The sequence below is a fragment of the Triturus cristatus genome, chromosome 10, assembly GCF_964204655.1.
Source record: "Triturus cristatus chromosome 10, aTriCri1.1, whole genome shotgun sequence".
Taxonomy (NCBI): domain Eukaryota; kingdom Metazoa; phylum Chordata; class Amphibia; order Caudata; family Salamandridae; genus Triturus; species Triturus cristatus.
The window spans coordinates 1,088,993,407-1,089,017,451 of NC_140593.1; the positions used below are offsets into that span (position 1 = coordinate 1,088,993,407).

General features: G+C 44.9%; 1 protein-coding gene across 1 annotated transcript in view; it reads left to right on the forward strand.

Annotated features, from left to right (window-relative positions):
- The window catches only part of IL21R (interleukin 21 receptor), a 184,049-nt gene extending 160,936 nt beyond the window's left edge, over positions 1 to 23,113 (forward strand). The window contains exon 9 of the mRNA XM_085629269.1: positions 16,265 to 23,113. Within this exon, the coding sequence (XP_085485395.1) occupies positions 16,265 to 17,143 (879 nt within the window). The 3' untranslated portion in view covers positions 17,144 to 23,113. The remainder of the gene's footprint in view (positions 1 to 16,264) is intronic.
- Positions 23,114 to 24,045: the final 932 nt, after the last annotated feature.

Sequence of the window (24,045 nt, forward strand, 5' to 3'; positions counted from 1 at the left end):
TCTAGACATGTTTATTGGACATGTTCTTGAGCACACGTTTGATAACATCCTCAATGCAGGCTCTTTTGGTATGGAGAAGAAGGGAAATTATTGATATGCTTTACACTAACTTAATGATGATTTAACAGCCATAGAATTTTTTTCTTACCAACTGAGCACAAATCACTGTATTATTACGTCCTTTTGTAAGCCTTTGATGCCAACAAATATAACTGCATACCTTCTTGATATCGATCCCTGATTGATTATTAACGCTTTACTGTCATATGTAATGAGAAATTACATGAGTACAGCACACAAATTGTGTCACATATGCAAGTAGCATTACACATCCAAGCACCTAATTGGGCAACACTATATGAAATCTATATAAAGCAACAATCAGCATGGTTTTCCTTTTCCCCTTTTTCTTTTTCTTTCCCAAGTTATAGGTAGTACCATAACCTATAAACCCGTCAATCACATGAAATAATGACAAAGATGGGTAACTTACCCAATGTGTCAAAGTGATCTATCATGTTATCGCTACGACTAAGGTCCTGATGAAAGTCCACCAATCTTTATCATCATTATTGAGGTCCAGTGGATGATTCACACATCCACCAGAGCACCACACACTGTTTTTAATCTTACCCCATCCTGACGAATAAAACAAGAGTACAGGATAGGAGGTATTTTTAATTTACCACCTTTTTTCACTAACATTATCGAAATCACGACCGTCAAGGAACCAGATGGTCTGCCTCCAGGTGGAGGAAGGGTGACTGCCTGGAGAATGGGAAACTCAGGCGGAAAAGGACCCAATTATAAAACCAATCACCTAACCTTCTCAAACGGAGAACCAAGATATCCCGCTGCCCACAGGTTAGAGTGTATGAGGGCATTTGTACAACACTTATAGACCCTGGCTTTTTCAAGATACGTGGTTCATTCTCTTTTGATTATAAACTATTAAGCATGGAAGCAAAATTAATCATTGTTTCCTCCTCCCGTCTCTTGATTTTTGGGATATTCTTGTGGAGGCCAGCAGTCTGTCCCCTCCACAACGACAGGCAGCTACTAGCGGCATGTGAAGCTCTCCTGGCCAGTCTCTTACTGTGGTGTTGTAGACAGGGACAGCTCACAAAATGCAGGGACCATGTGTCTGCACACTGGGTTTGTGTACAGTTCTGCCTCAGCAGGCAGTGCAGGGTGTCGCAGCAGGGCATTTCTTACTCTCACTGTCATGGGGCACCGCATGCTTGCTGGTGATTTGCACGTGTCGGGGCAAGCATATGAATCAGTTGCTTGTTTTGGTGCAATTCAAATTGGTTGTCACTAGGTGGCGCTGCAGCTGCTTTCTCAGCCAAACTTTGCTTGTTCTCCTGACGACGGTCTCCTCATGGGGGACGTGGCTATGATTCAGTTCAGGCCTCTCACCTGTATGCGGTTGCTGTCTGGCCACCGGTGTGCACATCGGCATGCCTCTCTCTCTTCAAGGGCACAGTTGGCTCTGTGGAAGCCGTATAGGAGGAAGGATGGTCTCTGATCCGCGCAACAGGTGGGGCTGCATCTGTAGTGGTGCTTCAGCTCCGTTTTCACTTTGCCTTCAGACCTACTGAGCTGGAGGTAGTGCTCTGGGCCTCCTGCCCAACCTGATCACATCTTCCCTTTCTGGTTTAAATTTATTTTATTGATTTTGTATACAGAAAGAACAAACGAGCCATTGTGCTCCACAATCCTCTGGGTGCAACCCGGCATGTCACTGTCGCATATATCAGGCCTAAACAGGCAACAAAAGAGAGAACAAACCCCCCTCCCCCTCCTCCTCCTCAAATAAAAGTCGACTTAACAAAAGAAAGGGCAATTTATTGGGCCAATGGTCAATCCCCATAACTCAGTGGGAGTCGGATGCAGCAGAGGCAGATGTTGAGGGAGAATCCACCAACCTCAGCAGTCTAAGGTATTTGGGACAGGTGAGTTCCGTAAATTCGGATGTCAATAGCTTGAGGAAAGGCACCCACAGGTCGTGGAAAGAAGCCCCGGGGTTAGTTAAGGAGAGGGAAAGCTTCTCCATCCCTAAAATGGACCATAGTTTATGAAGCCAGCCGAAGCGCGTGGGGACTGTCGTAGAACCCCAGTGTGCCAGGATATTCTGGACTGCCGCACCTAATGTGAGAGCTATTTGTTTGCCTCTCCTAGATGTAAGCAGGAAAGTGATGGCATTGGGGAGTCTCAGAAGGATGTATACCGGGAATCTTGGGACCTGAGTATCAAAGTGGGAGTCAACCTCATCTAGGATTTGTTGCCAGTAAGTCCCCAGGGCAGGGCAATCCCAGAGTAAGTGTGCGAAGGTGCCCGATGAGCCGCAGGCTCGCCAGCACAGTGAGCTGTGCAAAGGGTTACCCCTGTGAAGTCGCACCGGGGTTAAGTACCAATAGGTGTCCAACTTAGTTGCCGTTTCGATAGATGCAACATTGCGGGCCGTACGTCGGGCCCGGTAATAGATTTCCATCCATTCTTTCGGAGTGAGTTCCCTGCCCAACTCCCCCTCCCAGCGCAACTGGCCCGGGGATATCCCAGTGTCAGAGGTGTTTCGAGTGAATTTATATAGGTCTGAAGTCAATCGTGCATCACTATGTTGGGTGATTAACCACTTCTCAAACGATGTAAGCAGTCTCTCTGCACCCTCTCTCACCTCCTAATAGAGCACCCAATGTCTGATTTGTAGGTACCAGTAGCGCTCCATCTCGGGAAGTCCGTGATCTGTACGGAACTTGACGAAAGGGCGTGGACCGGAAAGGTCAAAGAAATGTCCTATGGAGCGGCTGGCTTCGGTCGTCCAGTGGTGAAATTCCCCATAATCTAGGCCTGGTGAAGAGTCTGGGTTATGGACAATGGGTGTAATGGGAGATGGGAATGTCGTGAGCCCCCTGGTGATAGCTGTCCTGTCCCAAGCCGGCATTATGGAACGAGTTATCTCTGAGAGATATAGGTTGCGAGGGCGACGCTTGCGTGAGAGAAAGGGGACTCCCCACAATGGCTGGGCTGCAAAGAACCTATCCATGAACAACCAATGTTTCTCGGACTCGGGACGTGACCATTCCACTAGCGCTCTCAGCTGAGCCGCCCGCCAGTACACCAAGAGGTCGTGAACTCCCAGACCCCCATCTACTGGGTCCCTGTACGTAAGGTCGTGACGCATCCGTGCCCTCTGATCCTGCCAGATGAAGCACTCTATGTCCCCATGCAATACCCGTAGAACTCCAGATGGGGGCATCAGCGGAAGGGTGTGAAATAGGCAATGAATCTGGGGCAATAGCACCATCTCTGGGGCAATAGCACCATCTTCACCGCCGCAATCCGGGACAGCCACGAAAGGGAGTGGGGTCTCCATCTGCGTAGGGAATCCCGAACGTGTTTCAAAAGTGCCGTGTAGTTCGACTGTCTAGACATCTTCCCTTTTTGAGTGTGTTTGGACACATCACGGGGGTACATATGGGTATTATTCCGCCCCTCAGCAGGCTGGGGTGCAGGTAATCTGCAGTCCACTGTGCAAGCCTGTCAGCCTCACTGATCCTGCAGCTGCGGGCATCATGAGACAGCATTGCAGCTTCTCATACTTTCGGGACACTTGGATGCAGGTGGATGGCAAGTTGTTGGAGACGGACAGTCTCTGTCCTCTCCTCCGTCTGGGCAAATCCAAGGTTTACCCTCTTCTCAGGTGTCCCAATCGCTGCAGGGGACACTTTACTACAGGATGCGGCAGGGCTGATTCGAACTACCCTCACCTGCAGACACTTCGGCTGCCTCAATGTTGTCACAGTTCCTTAACCCATGCGGGCATTTCAGGGGTGGAGGGGTTGGCAGGATAAAGACACCTTAAGCGTGGTTCTGCTGCGACGCTTCGCACCCCTTTCACAGCTCTCTGCAGTTGTCGCGCCGGTAGCAGGTGCAGAGGGTGCCCTAGACGTGGGCTACACTTTGCCCCAGGAAGAACAGCGAAGTAGCTGCCAGCACACATGCTGGCATTGACCTGCTGATTGCCATTGTAAAGTAGGGGGCTTTAGGCCCACATCCTTTGAAGTAATGCACACAGACACAGTAGTAACGTTACTGGAACTGGACCGGGGCAGTGCGCCTGGCATCTTTTATTAGCAGGGTCACCTGACCAGTGAGGCCTGTGATGGGTGGGTGTGGGGTGTATGTACAGGGACATTAGAATGTGTCCAGCAGTACACTACACCACCGTGTGTCACGATATCAGCTCCCTTCACGGAGTCACCCACTGAAGAGACAATAGTATGACGTTGGAGCAACGTCATCAAGAGTTTGTTTGTTTTGAGGTGGGGGAGAGGTTGGTGGGGAGAGGGTGAAGAAGTGCCCAGTGTTATACTGAAACTTCAGGAATTCAGACCATGAGGTACTGCGAGATGGGCGAGCTTGAAAGGGCCAATGGGTCGACAATTTTTCTTTAATCCCGTTGGCCGTGACAGCATCAAAAACACTCCATACGTTCCTTTGAATCCGACCCATCAGGCAGTAAAAGACTTCCACACTGCTCGAACTTTCAGTCTGACACTGGCAGTGCCTTATAGGCAGATCATGGCATAGGGCCCCACCCCCTCCAAGGCCCCACCAGCTCCTCTACACTGTGATTTTTTTAGGTCTCGCCTAGGCAGCGCTTGCGCTGTCTCGTTGAGACATGCAGTATACACTATAGTGTATATAAGCTCCACCTACTCTCCACCCATCATTTTCATTGGCTGGTGTCCTAGATGGTGCCTTCCGATTGGTTGTAGGCTTGTTAGTCCCTCCTTATGATTGACATTTCTTCATTTGTGTCCTTCCACGGCTATTGGCCCCTTTACTGCACAGACTACTTTCTTCCAGTGCCTTCTCACACACCCATACTATTGCATTACCAATGCTTGTTTTATTTGTCTATGCCAATGCTTGTTTTATTTGTCTCTGCCAATGCTTGTTTTATGTGTCTCTGCCAAGGCTTGTTTTATTTGTCTCTGCCAATGCTTGTTTTATGTGTCTCTGCCAATGCTTGTTTTATGTGTCTCTGCCAATGCTTGTTTTATTTGTCTCTCCCCACAAAGCTTGTTTTATCTGAGATCTCTGTTTAATTATTTAGCTATTTAGGATTAATACAGCCCACGCCGCGGACCTTCTTTCAATGATTTATCATTATACAGCCCAAGCCAAGGATCGAACTCTGCTCTCCAACTCCAACGTCGGCAGCTTTACATGTTGCGCCACCGCTCGTCGCTTCAAAACAAGCCCCCTTAAAGGGGTTTATCTTTGTGTCCATTGCGTGCACTATAGTGCCCCTGGGGCAAAAGCAGGGACCTACTAGAGTGCTTCTCTAGCAGAATGCACTTTGCGGTCCCCCTGGGGCACAAGCAGGCATCCACTTCAGCATGCCTAAACAAGCGTTTACAATGCAATAGGTCTGGGATTTACGCGAGTTTAAGCTATTGGCATTGTAAACGGCAATGTCTTTTACTCATGTTTTAAAATCCAAAACAAAAATAAAAGGCATTGTTATTTACAATAACAATAGCTCAAACTCATGTATGAGAAGAATGTTCCTGACCGCTCGCATCCAGTCTTATGATTTGCCACTTGCCATGCGAGGACTCGGAGACGTGATGCGACGCGGGACCGGCGGGGAGATGCCTCATCCTAGTAACTAGACTTGTTTTGCATGTTTTCCATTAGTTTCCCCCCTTTCCCGTTTGCGAGTTTGTCTCAGCCTTGCTCTCAGGAAATGTTTGATCACGACAAATAAGTGCCGGTCTCAAAAATTAGTGTCGTTGTCCGTCACCGGCTCAAATTAAGTAATGTTTTGACATTCAGACGTCCGCCTGTTTAATTTTATACAGCTTCCATTTTGGTATTTTTTACTGTGGCACGTCGCTTTTAGCGAATAGATTGGCAAATGTGTCTGGATATTGTCGTCGTGTACGAAAGGTTCCAAAAAAACTTTCATTTCTAAAGAAGCGAAACGTCCACACCGTTATTCTTTTGTGCAGTGATCACCCGATTATAATTGTTACTTTGGTTGCTATTTAAGTCCTTAACTATTGTGAAATGTATCGTCTAGTGTTATAATTGGTCTCAATATATATAGCCTCTCTAATTAAATAGAACTGCTGTTCATGTTCAGAAAATACTGTTTGTGCTGATTGCATTGTTTATATGCTTTTGCGTTGGAATTATTCCCCAAATGGAATTCTCATAATGTGACATCATGTAGATCGAGTATTCTGCACTTTGCCTACAGGCCCTGGACTGAGCACTACACACTTTATTACGGACCCCTGCCGGCCCTGTGAGGAGGGGCTACGTCACGCTAGAGGAGCAGGAACGCCATAAATTAAGTCCGGCAGTCCCACAGCCCGGGAGATTGAGTATTCTGCACTTTGCCTACGGGCCCTGGGTTTAGCATTACGCACTTTATTACGGACCCCTGCCGGATTACAGACCCATGCCGGCCCTGTGAGGAGGGGCTGCGTCACGATAGAGGAGCAGGAACGCTATAAATTAATTCCGGCAGTCTTGCAGCGCGGGAGATCAAGTATTCTCACTTTGCCTACGGGCCCTGGACTAAGCACTACGCACTTGATTACGGACCCCTGCTGGCCCAGTGAGGAGGGGTTAGGTCACGCGAGAGGATCAGAAATGCCATAAATTCATTCCAGCAGCTCCCATGTCAGGTACTGTGCCACATTCTACATTTGTCATCCATTTCACCATTGTTTTATTTTCTTATCATATATTTCATTTTTTTTACTAGGCATGGGGAGAACAAACGCCTAGACTCAAACCTGGTTGCACAGTGCCTATGTTGGCAGCTCTGGATATTATGCCACGTCATCACTGCACAAGTTGCTGGGCATAGGTCAGTGTGTTTTTGGTGGGAGTGGCCAAGTTACTTTTTTTAGGTCGAGTGGAGCGCTGCAAAGCGCATGAGCCATTGTAGCCCCTCCTGCTCCCAGTTGTTTCTTACAGTTGGTGTTTGTGGTATGCAGTAATGCAGGCCATTAGCTGATTCCAGCTCATGCAGTTCCTTGAAGGGTACCATGCAAGGCCTGAGCCTATCACACAAAGAGAAGATGATCTCATTATCAGACTGCCACTCATTAGCCTGAAAGTGATCATTAATCAAATGCCCCAGCCAATCAGAGCCAGGTATCTTCTACAGCAGGATAATTGTTCATGAACTGTACATGAAACATGAACGTGGCATTATTCAGTGATATATATGTTATTCACTGTATGCACTGTGGAATTACCCATTACTGTCTTGAATGTTACATGACAAAATGCCAATAAAATGTTGTTAAAAAAAAAAAAATGAATGTGGCATTTCTATGCGCTTTGTGTTAAGGCACACGCATGTCTTCTGCACCAAATGCTTATACACCCTGTGAAACGTACTCGAACCCTGCCTCTTACTTGTAAGTAGTGCACCTGGAGCTGCAAGAGACATGTAATATGTGGGCTGCATTTCAAAAATCTGCTTGCCGGTGGGGAGTGAACACGAACAGTTAAAACAAACATAATGTACAACACACATCGTCTCCCTCAGGAGGTCCAGCTCACACACAGTCAGGCTCAAAACAAACCTATCTGTAAGCAAGACCACATGACATTCTGTCAGACCCCATGTTATTAGCAGTACTCACTACAGATAACGAGAACACATTTCAAGTCTGAGCTGCAACTATTATCACAGCGTACCCTCTGCAGCAATATCATTCTTTTTAATAACTTATTAAAATAATAGTTTAAATATAGCTTACAAAAGTAATAGCTCTTCTGATAAAGAAACGAGGCTACAGAGTGCATACGTTTCTTTTATGTTGCTCTTGGAATAACATTTTTATTTGCATTTCTTACTTACTTACATCCCAGTAGAACCACCACTGGCCCCCAGCTGCAGACAATGTGCTGCATGGTTAAATACTTATGAGGCCCCAAGGGCGAGACCAATTGCATTGCAAATGCTTGTTTTAAATTGGCACGTCTGTTAATACCTGGTGGAATCGTGCATGAAAATACTACATATGCCAACTTTTCCATCTATGAATGTGGGAAAACATGTTGAAATTCATGTTGCTCCTCATTCTGAAGCACAAACCACGACAAAAAGTTTGGCACAATGAGAACTGAGGGGCATATGTACAAGGAAATGATGGAGCGTGGAACTGCGGCAAATTTTGCAGCGCCACACTCCACCATTTCCAAAACGCAGGGATGTGCCATTTTTACAACAATACGACGCACCCCTGCGTTTTACCTAGTGCTGGCACTAAAGATAGCTGCAAAGCGCCAACGCAGACACCCTTGCGCCATAGTGCACGGGTGCCTGCGTTGCTGGGAATGATTGTTTATGTGCAGGAAGGATTTGAAACTTCTATGTGTGCTGCATTCTACAGTACACATAGAAGTACCAATCGCCATTATTTAATGATTGTTTATGTGCAGGAATGGACACCTTCCTGCACATAAACAATCATTAATTGATTTTTGCTCTTTCTATGTGTGCTGCAGAATGCGGCACTCATAGAAAAAGCAAAAACGAGGAGAAATAAAAAATATTTCTCCTTGTTGCACCATTCTAACGCCTGCTATTGCATGATGTTAGTTTTTGGCACTGCCTCAGATCTACACCACCTTGTACATCTGGGGCAGCGTCAAAAAGTGATGGATGTTGCATTGGAACCCCCACAGCAACACTCATTTCACGCCCCTTTTATTCAGATACCTGCATAAAAGGGTACCATATGTGCAAAGCAGCCTAAAGCCACAAAAAGTAGCTTAACACAGTTCGAAAATATGGTGCAGAGTCATCAGAATGCCAAATCAAGTGATGTTTTGGTGGCACAATCCCCTTGTAAATATGCCCCTGAGCCTGTGGCCTCTCTATTCTCTCTCTCACACCACTTTCCTTCTGTGCTCAAGAAGGAGTTTGACTTAACCTCTGTTTAAAAACTCATGTCATGCCATGATTGGCAAGTACCTCTGCAGTGTTGTGACTTTGAAGCACTGAATATAACAATCAAACAGCGCTTTACAATGTAGAAAAGCTGTGAGTCCAGAGACAGAAGTGAGAGAGGTGTGGCGCTGTGGCCATAGTGGGTGACTCTGGAGTGTGGGCCGCACGGTTCGGTCCCTGGTGCTGGCGGCAGCTCAGCTCAGCATCATGTGACTCTGGGCAATAGCTCACTTAATCTCCCTGATGGCCCCCAGTGCCTGGATACCCTTAGGGTTGAGAAGTCACGCTTTACAAATCTGGAATTTATTTATTTTAAGTGTCTCTCTGTGCTTGAAGCAGGTGTTTTCACTGTAAAACATTTCCCTAGCCACACCAAGGATTTAGGGCCTGAAAGGCACCACTTGGAGGTCGGGAACTCACTAAAGACGGGTCCAGAAGATTTTGGAGAGCCTTTTATGCCCCTGAGGCTCAGATCAGGAGGCCAGCAGAGTAGCCTTTTGCGTCACTCTGTGGCCCTGGGTTCAAGATGGAGTTCCAGGTCCAGTTCTTCTTCCGTAGGCAAGAGGGCAGCAGTTCACAACAGTAGAGCAGCAGTTCCTTCAGAGCAGCAGTCCAACAGAGTGGCAGTGCTCCTAGCAGCACAGCAGTCCTTCTTCCTGACAGAGTATCAACAGGCCCAGAAGTGTACTGAAGAGTTGGTGTCTGAGGTTCTTCTTTTATACACAATTGGACATTTGAAGTAGGGATAAGCCCCTACAGGCATGCCTTTGAAGTGCACAGATGCTCTGTCTTCCCTGCCCTGGCTCCAGGCTAACTACAGGGGGTATGCAGCCCTTTGTGTAGAGACTGGACACAGCCTATTAATGTGTAAGTGAGGCTAGGCCCAGCTTCTCCCTCCCTTCCTGCCAGTGAAGGTCCATCCAGTCACACCTAAGCTCCCATTGTCTGTGGCTCTCTAGGATGAATACACAATCCCAACTGCCAACTACATCAAGTCATGTGATCAAAGACGGGCAACAGGCACCAAATAGCTAAGGCAAGAAAATTCCAACTTTCTAAAAGCCGCATTTTCAGGATTCTAATTTAAAATCCAATTCACCATAAGTTAAGATTTTAAATTAGGATTCCAGAGACATCAAACATGAACCAGTCACCTCTTCCCATTTGGAAACTACACTTATAAAATGTAATAAGACAACTCCAATGTTATCCTGTAGGAGTGATAGGCCTTGCAGTAGTGAAAAACACATTTAAGAGTTTTCACTACTAGGACATGTAAAACTACATGTCCAACCCTTTAAATACACTGCACCCAGCCCTTGGGGCTGTCTGGTGTCTAACTTAGGGGGTGACTTATATGTATTAAAAAGGAAGGTTTAGACCTGACAAAAGGTTCACTTTGCCAGGTCAACATGGCAGGTTAAAACTACATACAGAGGCTCTGCAATGGCAGGTCTGAGACATGTTTAAAGGGCTACTTAAGTGGGTGGCACAATTGGTGCTATCAGTGCTGCAGGCCCACTAGTAGCATTTAATTTACAGTGCCTGGCACATGTAGTGCGCTTCACTAGGGTCTTGTAAGTAAATTAAATATGCCAATGGGGTATAAGCCAATGTTACCATATTTTAGGGAAAGAGTTCAATCACTTTAGCACTGGTTAGCAATCATAAAGTGTGCAGAATCCTAAGGCCAGCAAAAACGAAGTCAGCAAAAGCAGGAGGTCTCAAGACAAAACGTTAGGTGGAAACCACACCAAGGATGCCAGTTCTAACACACACTAACATGATGTTTGAGTCAGAATGGCATATAGGACTTAATTTGCACACGACTATTCGAACTCTGGGTTAATCTGCATAATAAAGTAAATAACCTAACGTTTGTGAATTTTACATGCATGTATATCATAACATCTTGCAAACAATCGAAAATAATTGCATACACTGTCAGAAACATAATATTTAGCCCAACTTTAGAGCTCATACATGCTGCACAGCTCAGAATGCTCCTCTTGTTAGTTCTGGTATGTATCCTTATTCCCCCAGATGATGTGGAGTAGTTCCGCTCCAGAACTACTCCATTGCCTCTTGCTCAATGCCAGATCACTCTGCAAACATGCCACTGAAATCTGGGATACCATTACGGCCCTCACCCCGACGTTATCTTTATCACAGAGACCTGGCTCAACCCCTCCTGCACTCCGACATCGCCAGTGACACCCAACAGGTACAAAATGAAATACCAGGACCGCACCAACAAACACGGAAGTGACATCCCCATCATCTACAATGAAGCCATCCGTTGCACCGTCACGGAAGATGGCACTACACCCATCATGGAACACTTCAACTTCAAACTCCAAGCCAACAGCAGTACTACCATCAGAGGCACCCTCGCCGACAGACCCCTAGGACCACGCCCCAGCTTCTACAACGCTATCCTCGAATTCATCGCCCCACTCGCTATTGACTCCAAGCACTACATCTTCCTTGGTGATCTCAACTTCCACCTCGACAACCTCACAGATGCGAACACTGCCAATCTCCTGGAAAGCATGAGCAACATCAGCCTCACCCAACTGGTCACCAACCCCACTCACAGTGCAGGACACAGTCATGTCACGGAACTCACTTGGACCGACCACACAATCATCCACTTTACCATCGCAGGATCCTCATGCATGACCAACAACCCTCCCAGATCCTCCCACCACAGCTGGAACAAAGTGACAGAGATCCAATGGACAACGCTGAGAGAGGTTATCCCGCGGCCCCCGGTGGTTGGGTTTGTGGTGTATCAGTGTGGGAAATGCTTCTTTCGTTTGACCGCCTCATCGGAGGGGGTATCTTTTAAAGACGTCCCTTGATAGGAACATCTCTCCCTGCACCCCGGAATGCCGGATGCTTCGGGCCAGGACAAGGTTCTCTAATCCTCCTGTTTGGCTGACGCTGGTGGTCGTTTGTGGCAGACCCTCTTTCGTATCTTGTTGCGTGACTGCTCCCCATTTTCACCCTATAAGGGACATCTGTTCACTTTGCCTCATATCCGGATGTACCTAGATTCGTATTGCTTGGGATTGATATTGTGTAAACTCAGGTGCTCCTTTTTGTCTCAACTTGTCATCTCGTCTTACTGCGCCCTGAAAAAGGTGAGACCCACCATTGGGGTCGCACACCGAAACACGCATCGGCGCTGGAGTCCTCTGTTCTCTTTGTCTCCCCCAAAGATTTTATATTAGTGGCATTTATTGAAATGTTTAAACAAATTGTGTCAATATGTTGTTTCATCCAATGAAATTATATTGTTTTGATGGCATTACCATTCTACCACATTGTTCATTATTGTCTAAGACAGTCATCACACATTGTCTTCAGCCTTGTGTGGAGGGTGACCAACAGATGGGATTTGGAGACTGTAGAGCATGTATGAATTTTATGTATGTGCGAATGAATGAGTATGAACTGGTTTGAGAGAATGAGTGGTTTATAGTGTGAGTGGTGCGCCTGGGTTTCTCTGATTTTGTATTGTATATTATTGAATATTTATCAATTGTATGTATTATGACTCTTTTAAAATTTGATATAATAAATGTGATATTACCATTTTCAAAAAATATGTTTGAAGCTTGTTAGTATTTTGACATATGTGTGGCCGTTTTGGCTTAAAGCACACTGTATTGCTCCCCTGGGGTTGTATGACATTTCTGTTCTGGTTTTGTATCAGTGACGTTTAGCATTTTTTCCTAATACTTTTCAGGCAGTGGGGTCTTTGCTAGTATTACATGAAAAAGAATTAGTAATAATAGAGATAACAGAGAAAATTATTCCCTTCTTCCCGAAGATAAAAACAAATAGAAGACCGCTCTAATCTGGGTCCCCTTTACATGTGTTCCCTTCTAAGTATACACTGAAAGTGATGCTCAGTGATATTGAAAGACTGCCATGAATGCCTCTGAAGGACCTGATCTTGAAAAGATATTGAAAATGCAACCTTAATGACAGTACCAAATCAGACAAGGTGGGTGCCTACTCGATGGAGTCCTCTTCAAGACATCGTAAAGTTCTATCATATGAGTGACAGAAAATAAGAACAAGCAGGTGATGGATGAAGAAAGAGCGGCAAAGATTCTAGAGCAGTTACATGGTGTACAAGTGAAGAAAACTGAGAAATTGCAGATCCTCACCTTTTCAGGTGTTAATTCGTTAACCGATAAAAGGAGAAGATGCACCAAAAATAAAAGAGCTTTGGTGAGATTAGGCGGTCAAAGCCTTATTTATTTTCCCTCCTTTCATGTTGAGGTCAAACCATAAGATTCCAAAGGGGATCTTGGCCAGGCTACACCACATCAAGACAAAATGAGACAGGAGACAAGAAAGTATATGAACTATGACTGTGAGAAAACCTGCAGCTCATGCAACACTGGGGGGGAAGGGGAAGGGGAGGATTGTGCTAATGCAAACATAGATTCAAGTAGAGGGAGAGGTTTGAGGGAGGAAAAGCCCCACTAACATGTGGCAGGGCTCCCCTTTGTCAAACCTTAAATTACTCCCTTTATCTTCCAGTGCCTCCAATTATATATCTGTGCCATTCACCAATGCAAAAAACTTACTGAACACTGACCTGTACTGTGGCAGTTTCACGAGTTTTTACATCTGCACTCTGGTTTCTATATTTTGGTCTTTATTGTACCCCATATACCTAATGGCCCCGGAGTCCTCCTGGGGCTGGCCCAGTAGCTGTCTCCTGGGGTGCCCACCCTTGAACATGGTGGTTTACCTGCCTGCACCAGCACAGGCAGGGAAACATGCGTTTGCTCTTGCTTGACGGGAAAAATTTTTAATCTCCCACCAAGCGGAAGCAAACCCAAAATCCGCTTCCAGCGGAGGGAGCTTTGAAAATGCCCCCGCCCGCTGGGAGTGGACTTTTGATGTGATTCCCTGCCTGTGCTGATGCGGGCAAAGAAACAGATCAAAATATTGGTTCCATCTGAAGGGGCTTGCGGGGAGCCAGTTGGGGCCACTGGGGCATTGGGGTACCTCCCCTGCAGCCCCCATCGAGAGTATGGTGGGCACCAGGGCACCTACCTTATAGAAATGCGTCCTCCAGGGGATGGGGTCCCCGGGGCCTAAAACAGCTTGGGAGGGGTACTGCACGGCCCCTCCCCTTTTAACGTAGGCCATGAGGGATGGGGTCCCCTGGGCCAAAAGAGGCTCAGCGTGTGGAACCGCGTGGCCCGCTCCCCTTTTTACATATATGCATGGCCCTGGGGGAAGGGGTCTTCATGGTCTAAAGAGGCTCGGGGAGGGGGACCGTGCAATTCCCCCTTCCCTTTCCATTTAGTAATGGCCCTTGGAGATGGAGTCCCAAGGACCTAATAAGGCTCAGGGAGAGGGCCACGCTGCCCCCCTCTCCTTTATTTAACAAAAAAAGGCCCAGGGAGATGGCCACGTGCAGTGTAGAGTTGTGCAGCCCCTCCCCTTAATTTAGTTTAATGGCCCTGGAAGATGGGGACCCAGAGACTAGCAAGGCTTGGGGAGTGGGAGGCGCATGGCCCCCTCCCCATTTTTAAATAGGTGGCCCCAGGAGATGGGGTCCCCAGGGCCTATCAAGACTCGGGGAGAGGGGCCGTGCAGCCCCCTCCACTTTATTTAAATGTGTGGCACTGGGGGATGGGGTCCCCAGGGCCTAACAAGGCCTAGGGAGGAGGGTCGTACGGCCTCTCTCCCCTTTATGTTTAGTAATGGCCCTGGGGATGGGGGGCCCTAGAGCCTAATAATGCTCGGGGCCACCATGCAGACACCTTCCCTTTAAATAAAATAAACGTCCTTGGGGAATGGGGGCACTGAAACTACATTGAGAAATTAAGTTGATACGAGTCAAAAAGTGGGTACTGTGAACAGTATTCACTCTATGGATAGTGTTTACCCTGTACCACACTATTTGCAGTCAGTGAATCTTTTATGAGAAATACACTACAGATATCTACTATGGACAGTGTACACTCTTTCCAACACTTTGTAAAAAAGACACTATTGGCTTAAAATAAGCAACGTCTGAAAGTGCTAAAAATTATACTACCTGCAGCCTTCATACTGTGGTGAAAACTTTACAAATAGCCCTTCTTCTGAAGCAAAAACAAGCACATGTACATAGCCTAATATCTGGGGCCCACAGTCTTCTATGTTACGTCGAAATTGTCATGCTGAGACGATTTTGAATAATAACTCAAGCATGCTTACAATACTTAATATGTTGTATGTAGAATCTTTTCTCTGTTGCAAACGTTTTCGGAAGTGCCTAAAAACTTGTGCGGAGCATAACGGACACAAGTGTCAACTGTCACCTGCACACAGGGGTACTCTTCAATGCAAACATGTATAACAGGTTCAATACCTCTACATACCTATGATGCATTAGGAGCACAAGCATTATGTAAACACTTACACCCATTAGCTGGACTCAGGCTGTACAAAATTATGTAGAAAAGTAATATGGTAGTTTCCCCCACTATGTAAACTATAAAACAAAATAACACACTTATTGGATGATGTCATCAGTGATTTCATCAATGATGTCATTTGAGATGTCATCAGTGATGTCATAAATGATGTCATAGAACATGGCATGAGTGATGTAATATGTGAGGTCATAAAGAGTGCATGGCGGAGGTGCAAGTTATAGTTAGCTCTGCTAGCTATAACCGGTGACTGTCTGCTAATGTTGTCACTGATACATTCATCTAACCAAAACCTTTTAAACAAAAACAAATCTTTTTATAACACCTAAATATAACTTTACTTTAACCTCTGGTTTTTCCAGTGAAAGAGAGAGAGAGAGAGTGTGTGTGTGATGATGATGATGATGATCACCTCTTACTATCCCTTAGCCATTGCTGAACCCTAACAGCCCCTACCCCACACCTTACACTTCACTGAACCCTAAAACCCTTACAACCCCATGCACTTACCCATACCCGAACAATATACATTCTTTGCGGTCCCTTGCTTACACCTACGATTACCCTTACCCATTCCTTAACCCTTAAAACCCCTTTATGCCCCTTCTACCCCTTCAAGTCTCTTAAAAACACACCTGCGCGGTACATTCCCACGTTATAAAGTTCCATAAAATGACACGCCTGGTCCTTACTTGAATGGTAAGTGCTCCATTGTAAAATGTAATGTGTGGTAATGCTTGTGTTTATGGCTCCTAGTCACCTTTTAAGGAAAATGTTTTAAATTGAAATAATGAGCTTACTTTTTCTCCATTTTCAGAGCTGGTTGGGCACTTCTTACACCCTTACAACAATGGATTTGTTTGACTGGGGTGTTACCCTTCCAGATGTCATGGAAGTATGCAGCCAGCAACTTTCAATACACCCTATAGAGGAGGAGGCAACCGAAGATCACAAATCATATGCCTGCTCTTCTGGGCTTGGAGTTCAGCATCAAGAGCAGAGCAGATTCCTTATCCCCTGTCAAAGCAGCATCAGTAAAGTTGGGGCACAGTCATATGGACATGTAAGCAGTGACACTGCAGCAGAGTTTGATGAAGCCACTCTTTGTTGCCCTCAATTGACCGCATTCAGAATTAAGTTAGATGGCTACACAGAGCTGGGCCTTGAAGACCAGACCAGTGAGCTTGAGTTAGATTTGTCACCATCCGCTTCTCCTGAACAAACTAATCCTTGTGCACAAGGCTCTGTTTTGTTGGATGAGTCAACACAATTTGGAAGAGGCTGCACAACTGAGGCAGCCACAGATCCACTAAGGAGCTTACTTGAACCAAACATGAGTGTATTAGATCTTCTTCTTCCCAAGCAGCCCGACAGCTGGGATGAAACGGTAGCTCAGCCTTATCCTTCGTGCGATGAGGCCACCCATGGGGAGGTCCCTGATGATTCATTTTCTTCTAACTCAGGTAATGGGGAGGAGTTTGGTTATCCAAGAATGAATCTAGATTTAGACACCATTGACAGTGGGTTTGCAGACTCTGAATGTGGAAGCCCAGTAGAATGTGAGTTTGAAAAAAATATGTTGGCCCAAACACAGTCGGGTTTTAGCTTCGGATCAACAGTTCTAGGTGCAGATGAGCAGCATACCAGAAACTATGTCAAGCAGTGGAACTCTCATAATTCTATCTGTGAAGACTGATCACAGCAGAGTTAGAGGTTATATTAGTCTGAATATAAGATCTGACTCATGGCAGGGCAGAGTCGCCTACAGAAATAGTGATTTGAGATCAGTCGCTAAGAGCGGTCCCTAATACCAAGCAACCATGATTGGCCTCTTACTTTCACACACTGACACAACTGCAAGACCGTGGACATATATTCCATTATTTTATAGTTCTATATGTCTCTAATAAAGAAAAAACATGATGTGACAAGCTTCACTGTAAAGATACTGTTGTCGATGATGGGCAATTGTGTGATTCACAATTAGGATTGACTGAACTGTTCTTTTTAGTACATTTTTGTTGGAGGTATACATTTTGTGCGGTGGAACCCTTAGTCATTTCAAGCCTAGAATGTTGTTGGGGATACAAATATTATTCTTTATCACTGTAACCTTGAGCCATAAAAAAGATGCAGAATTGCAACTAGTAAATCAGACATGGTACGGCAGGCAGGGAATGCCAGACTTGTGTTGAATGGTATTTGCACTTTGAAAGCAGCAACTATTCTAAATGCCTGGAGACATCAACTCTCCATATTGATTCAACCATCGGGATTAGTTAATTTTCCATATCATTAGTTACCTGGCCAGGCAAACTTACCACCATATGTATTTCATGGAAAAAAAATCTTTTGAAGTGATGGTCACAACTCAAAACATCAAATATCCTAAATTGTATAAGTTGAGGTTGCTATGCAAATGTAACTGGCACTTATTCCATACACTATTCATAATCTCACACATATCATCGCAGATGACATTACACATTAAATGATCAATGGCATTACTAATGACATCACATATAACATCACCAGTTACACCATTGCATGAGTGAGTGAGTGAGTGAGTGAGTGAACAAATGAGTAAGTGGGTGAGTGAGTGATTGATTTTTGGCTGCTTGAGTCGGCGAATGAGTGAATCAATAGCTGAATAGATGAGTGTGTGAGTTGTTTAATCATTGAATCTCAGAGTGAGCGACCGTGATGTATCCTGCTATGTTTAAGAAATGCTGCCATTTGGCTATTATGCAATTGTGTGACCCAGAAGTGGATTAATCCACACAAAAAAAGATCAAAAAAGTGTACACTATGCCTTGTTTACCCCTACAGTGGTATCATGTGCCGAAAGATTACATCATACATTCAAGTAGTGCCATCATATGTATTTATATATTTAATTAGAACCTCTTGTGCTTAAGGTCATTTCTCCTGATTGGGATAAAGAAAGTCCAGTTATGAAATCCTTGCACTCCAGTGATCTGCCTCCATGATTTATTCGCTTGTCAGTTTGACTATTCCCTAAGTATCATACCACTACTTGTGGTAGGCTCAGGTTTTGCTTCATATGTTCAGGAATAGCACTGTGTGCACAAATATAGCCCATATCCTAATGCATTGACCCATTTGCCTGCCTATTCACACATAAGCACATGTATGGCCATAATAATGCAGGAATGGTTGCATATGCCCTGGTGCAGTGTCTTATATTACACAGCTCCTTGCTTCATATGCACTTTTCTAATCCAGTGAGTCACCTGATAGGTTCTGGAACTCCCAAGCACATAAATAATGAGCAAGCACTGTCCACAAGCATGTGAGAGTACTGGAGACTGTTGTGTGCTACTTGTGTGTGCATATATGCTTTATGGTGTGTGTGTGTGTGTGTGTGTGTGTGTGTGTGTGCTCTCTTTACATATGGCTTGGATAGCCTCTTCTAGGTCATGAATTGCCTGTATGTGCCCCTTAATGGATATTGATTGCCTCGTTATGGTATTATCTCAGATAATCAGGGATAAGTCTATATCTTCAGGATTTGGACTGCCTTATCAGAGCCATGAATATCCTCTTAGGGTGATAGATGACATCTTCACTGCCACATATACATTTTTCAGGACCATGGACTACCTTGTCAGCCTCATGGGTCTGCTCTGCACAGCAAGGCCTACCCTTCTATTGATCATGGAAAGGTTTGGGAAGTGGATCAGAGTGCCAATCAATCGATGTTTATTGTCATAAGTTAATAACAATCATCACAATATTACCATGTACAATAATATCATAAAACATTTCAAAGAAACCTCAGCTAATCACACTTTTTAATTAATAGATTCCTTTGTAAATTGCAGCTATCTAAATTCATATAAAGTGCATTCTGTCATCAGAGTGCAATCCCTGGACATTTCTGAGTAAATTGACTTCTATCTACTTGATTTGTTTTATGAGAAGGTTCTTGTAAGCTTCCTGACTCCGATAACCTCTTGAGATAGTGTTAGTGCAATCTAAGATCTGCCTGGAGTCGACTGGGCCATAAACACTGAGGGGCATAGAGTGGAGAGTTGAGGAAGGATTTGAGCTCACAAAGAGGAACTCTATTGTAGCAATGTACAGGAACTGCCTCTTAAGTGAAGTTTGTAACAAAGTGGGGTGGGGCATGTGGGATCCTATTAACAAGTGGTGTAGGCTCACTCATCAATAGTAAACTTGTTTAAAATATTTTTTTTAAAAAACATTGTCTGGCCCACTGGGAAGTGAGAGAACCAGGTTGAAGGCACAAAAAGCAGCCAGGGGACCACTGCAAGAGTTTGTTCCTCTCTCAATGACTTTAATCTCTAAATCCAGGACTTCAATGCTGAACGGGGAAACCATGTTCCTGGGCTGGCCTTCTAACATATTGGGACCTGCATATTCTGAGAAGACTAGCTGCTTGAGGAACCTGCTTCAGAGAACTGTAGGCAGTAAATTTGAAAAGATCCAGCAATCAATCAATCAATCAGAGAATTGTAAGCGCGCTACTCACCCGTGAGGGCTCAAGGCGCTGAGGGGGGGGGGGGGGGGGGGGGGGTCCGCAGATCTTTTTAGCCGAAGAGCCAGGTCTTAAGGGTCTTCCTGAACGTGTTCAGGGAGGGGGCGCGTCTGATTTCTGCTGGTAGCTCATTCCAGGTCTTGGCTGCAATGTGAGAGAAGGATCTTCCTCCTGCTCTGGCTCTGTGGATGCACGGGGTTTCGGCCAGTGCGAGGTTGGAAGATCGGAGGTTTCTTTTGGGTATGTGAAAGTTGATTCTGTTGTTGAGGTATTTGGGTCCGTTGTTGTGTAGGCATTTGTAGGCGTGAGTGAGGATTTTGAAAGTGACTCTTTTCTGCTCGGGGAGCCAGTAGAGACTTCGTAGGTGTTGACTGATGTGTTTGTGTAGGGGGATGCCGAGGACGAGTCTGGCGGCGGTGTTCTGTATTGTCTGGAGTTTGCGGAGTAGGGACTTGTTGATGCCGGCGTAGAGTGCGTTTCCATAGTCCAGTCTGCTGGTGTTGAGTGCGGGGGTGACTGTCTTCCTTGACTCAGGGGGGATCCACTTGAAGGTCTTGCGGAGGATGCGGAGGGTGTTGAAGCAGCTGGAGGTGACGGCGTTGACCTGTCGGTTCATGCAGAACAGATAGATGCGGAATGCAGAAAGTTTCTTGCCTTCAGGTGTGCGCCCAGGACAAGAAACTCTTTTGTGGACACAGGGAAGGCAAATTTATTATTCCAGACGAAGAATATCTAGGGATAGTTCAACCTTTTACAAAATAGTGCATTTTACTTTTTAAACTGCAGCCCTGGAGTATTGTGGGTAAAGTAAAAAAAAAATCCATAAGTATTTTACAAAAGGGTTCAAAAGTTGTTGTTTTGTAGTAGTGTGCCAAGGGTACCATTCAAGGCACAAAATGAGCAATGCAGCACTAAGTGAGCTGGATGGAGCCTTATAAATTATCTTAATTGGGGTCTGATAAAATTAAAATGTCATTACACTTTTTAATTTTAAACCAGCACCTCCTTCTTGAAACTGGAGGTGGTTCAACATTCAAGTCATCAAGCCTACTTTTTATGGTGCTACTAGACATGACTTGGCCCACTCAGAAGTTTTATGGTCCATTCCAGAATGCTCAAAGTGAGATCAGGCGTATCCGACTTAGAAGCTACCTGCCTCTAGCTTAATGTGCTCAAGTGATTCAAACTGTGAAAAATCTTCTAAGACAGTATTTCCCAGCCTGTGGTCCGGAGACCCCAGGGGGTCCGCAAAGCCTCCCCAGGGGGTCCGCAAAGCCTCCTCAGGGGGTCCGTGACTAATTAGAAAATTAAATAATATTAATATATTAATAAAGTGTATATAAATAAAGAAGCTAAATATACAATTGAAAAACTTAAAATGTACTTATAATGTGAAGGAATTTGAAATTAAAAGCTAAAATTTAAATTAGTATCCTCAGATTGATTCGTAGAAGGAGTTCAGGTGCATCAAACAGAACACAGTATGGACGAGGACTGGCCTCAACTGAATTTAGAAAAGCTCCAACCTTTCTATTAAAATTAACATTTTGATTTGTTTTATTCATATTTGTTTGTGAATTAAATAAAATGTGTCGTCCTATGTGAATTTGTTTGATGAATGCTTTTTTCAGTATTTTCTTTGTATATTGTTTTGCGGCTCAAATCATCGACAATGCTTAGGCTGGGATTCCCGGCTTCCAGTAATGAACCAGTGGGGGGTCCCAGATCCCATAATGATTCAGTGGGGGTCAAAAGGTTGAGAACCACAGTTCTAAGTCAAAATGTAGAACTTGCAGTTTATGTAAACCTGCTTCTTTTAGCCGATTTCAAGAAAGAAATCAAATCAGACAAGGAACAAGGGCCCAGACAACTCACTCCAAACAAGCAACTCTTCACTGCAGGGGGCCATATCCTATCCTGTTCTGGGCCCGCGCACATGTATTTGTGCGTGCACTCTGGACATAGTGGCTGGAAAATACGGATCGCTAGTGGCTGCTCCATGGTTCGGAGCAGTGATGTCCACAGAACGTGCACTAACTAAGGGGCATATTATCAAGACAGGCGATAAAATAATTGCCGCTTTAGCGGCAGAAAACTGCCGCTAAAACGGTGATAATGGGCTTGATAATATTCTCAATGGAATTCCAATTGAAGCCCATGTTAGACGTCCTTCACATCTAACATGGACTTCAATTGGAATTCCATAGAGCATATTATCAAGCCCATTATTGCCGTTTTAGCGGCAGTTTTCTGCCGCTAAAGCGGCGATAATTTTATCGCCTGTCTTGATAATATGCTCCTCAGGAAGTTAGCGAGTTAAAATGTTTTGTGCACTAGTGTCGTAACGCAAAATGAAATGCCCGCCCATCCCCTGCAAAATGTAATGAGGAGCCCAAGTCTCCCATATCTCAGAGATTTTCATTGGAGTTGGGCTGATGATAGTCGCCTGAAGCGTTGCCTCCCACCCCCTCGCTGGAGGGGCCTGCGTTACAGCCCTGCTGTACACAGTGAAACCTTTTAAAAGTGGGTCAAGCTTCTCTTCTGTACCTGTGAGCAATGACAGACAGCGATCATGAAACGGCTACAGGCCTTTCAGTAACTTCCACCAATCTACACATTTTTCCTCCACCCATTCATTTTTGATTGGTTGGTTGAATGTGAACAATTTACGTTCTCACTACTCACCCATTTACAGACTCATGTAACTCATTCACTCCGAATGACATCGAAAGAGAAAAGAGTGTAGCCAACAAATCGAAAATACAGCGAGGTTCTTTCCGCCAGTCACAATTTTAAAAAAAATCCTGATTTTAATTTTCTAACAGATTGCAAATTCATGAAATACTGCCAGCAATTTGGAGCTGCTGTAGCTTTTGCTGTGTGTGCTAGAAATATTACTAGAGAGAGGACAAAGTAATTCTGCAATGTTAATGCTTTATTGTTATTAAAATGAGCCCTCTTTCCTGCTTGTCATTCAAAATGTATACCACATGTTATATTGTTTTTAATGCTTTTTATTGTTATTTCCAATTACCACAATCATGTACGTTTTTTTTTTAATTCAATAAAATGAGAATTTGGATTTTGCTTTAAATTTCAGCACCAAGTGTTATTGTTAATTTAAATAAAATATTAATTACAGTTCTTTTGTTGTCGGTTGTACAGTTTGTGCAAAGGATCCGATGGCATATTTCTCTCCGTTATCACCGTTGTTTTTTCACAAGAAAGATCTGGCAGTCCCAGCAGCGGCTGGTGCAAGTAAGCACGGTGGGCCATGGTGCTGCGGGGGGGATGTCGACAGACGACAGAAAAGGAGTTATTTATTTATTTAATTTGCCCTATTCTGTCATCTGTCGACATCCCCCTCATCCTGCTCACCCCACCGCGCTTATCTGCACCAGCCCCCGCTGGGCAGTCCTCCCACAATGGCCTCTAAATGGAGTTCTCTGACAGATTTACCACAAATGCCATCAGTTGTAGAGATTTCCCCCAAACTACAAGAACCAGAGACTTCAGTGAAGGCTCCAAAAATTGTAGACCTTAGCTACATCTGTGGATCTCTCTCAATTGTTCCCTGGAAGTACCCCAAGTGCAGCCCTTAACCACCCCCACCGCCCACCACCCACTCCACTTATTGTGTGACTCAGTGACACCCCGCAGATAAAGCAGCTCTCAGAGGGAGGGTGTGGTGAACCCAAGCTGAACCTTTCTCTCTCCAGCACATCCTAATAAAAACAAAAACTCCGCAAACAAAGCAATAGTGTAAATAGGATACTAAACAACAATTCTCTAGGTACCTGACCAACCAGAAGAAACTCAGCAAAATATGTGCGTGACTTAGATAAGCAGGCAACAATTACTCCAACTATGGGTGTGGTGGCCAGATGTGTGTGGACAGCAGCTTGGGTGCTTCATGTTGGTAATCCGCGCCGCGCTGAAGGGGTTAAAAAAACATAGGTTTCAGGGACGTTATAGTTAGTTGAACATTTGACTCAAATAAAACCAGAGAAATTCGCCTGTTATAGTTAGTTGAGCTAACTATAACTCGCGCGCGTGCAATGCACAGCTGATGATGT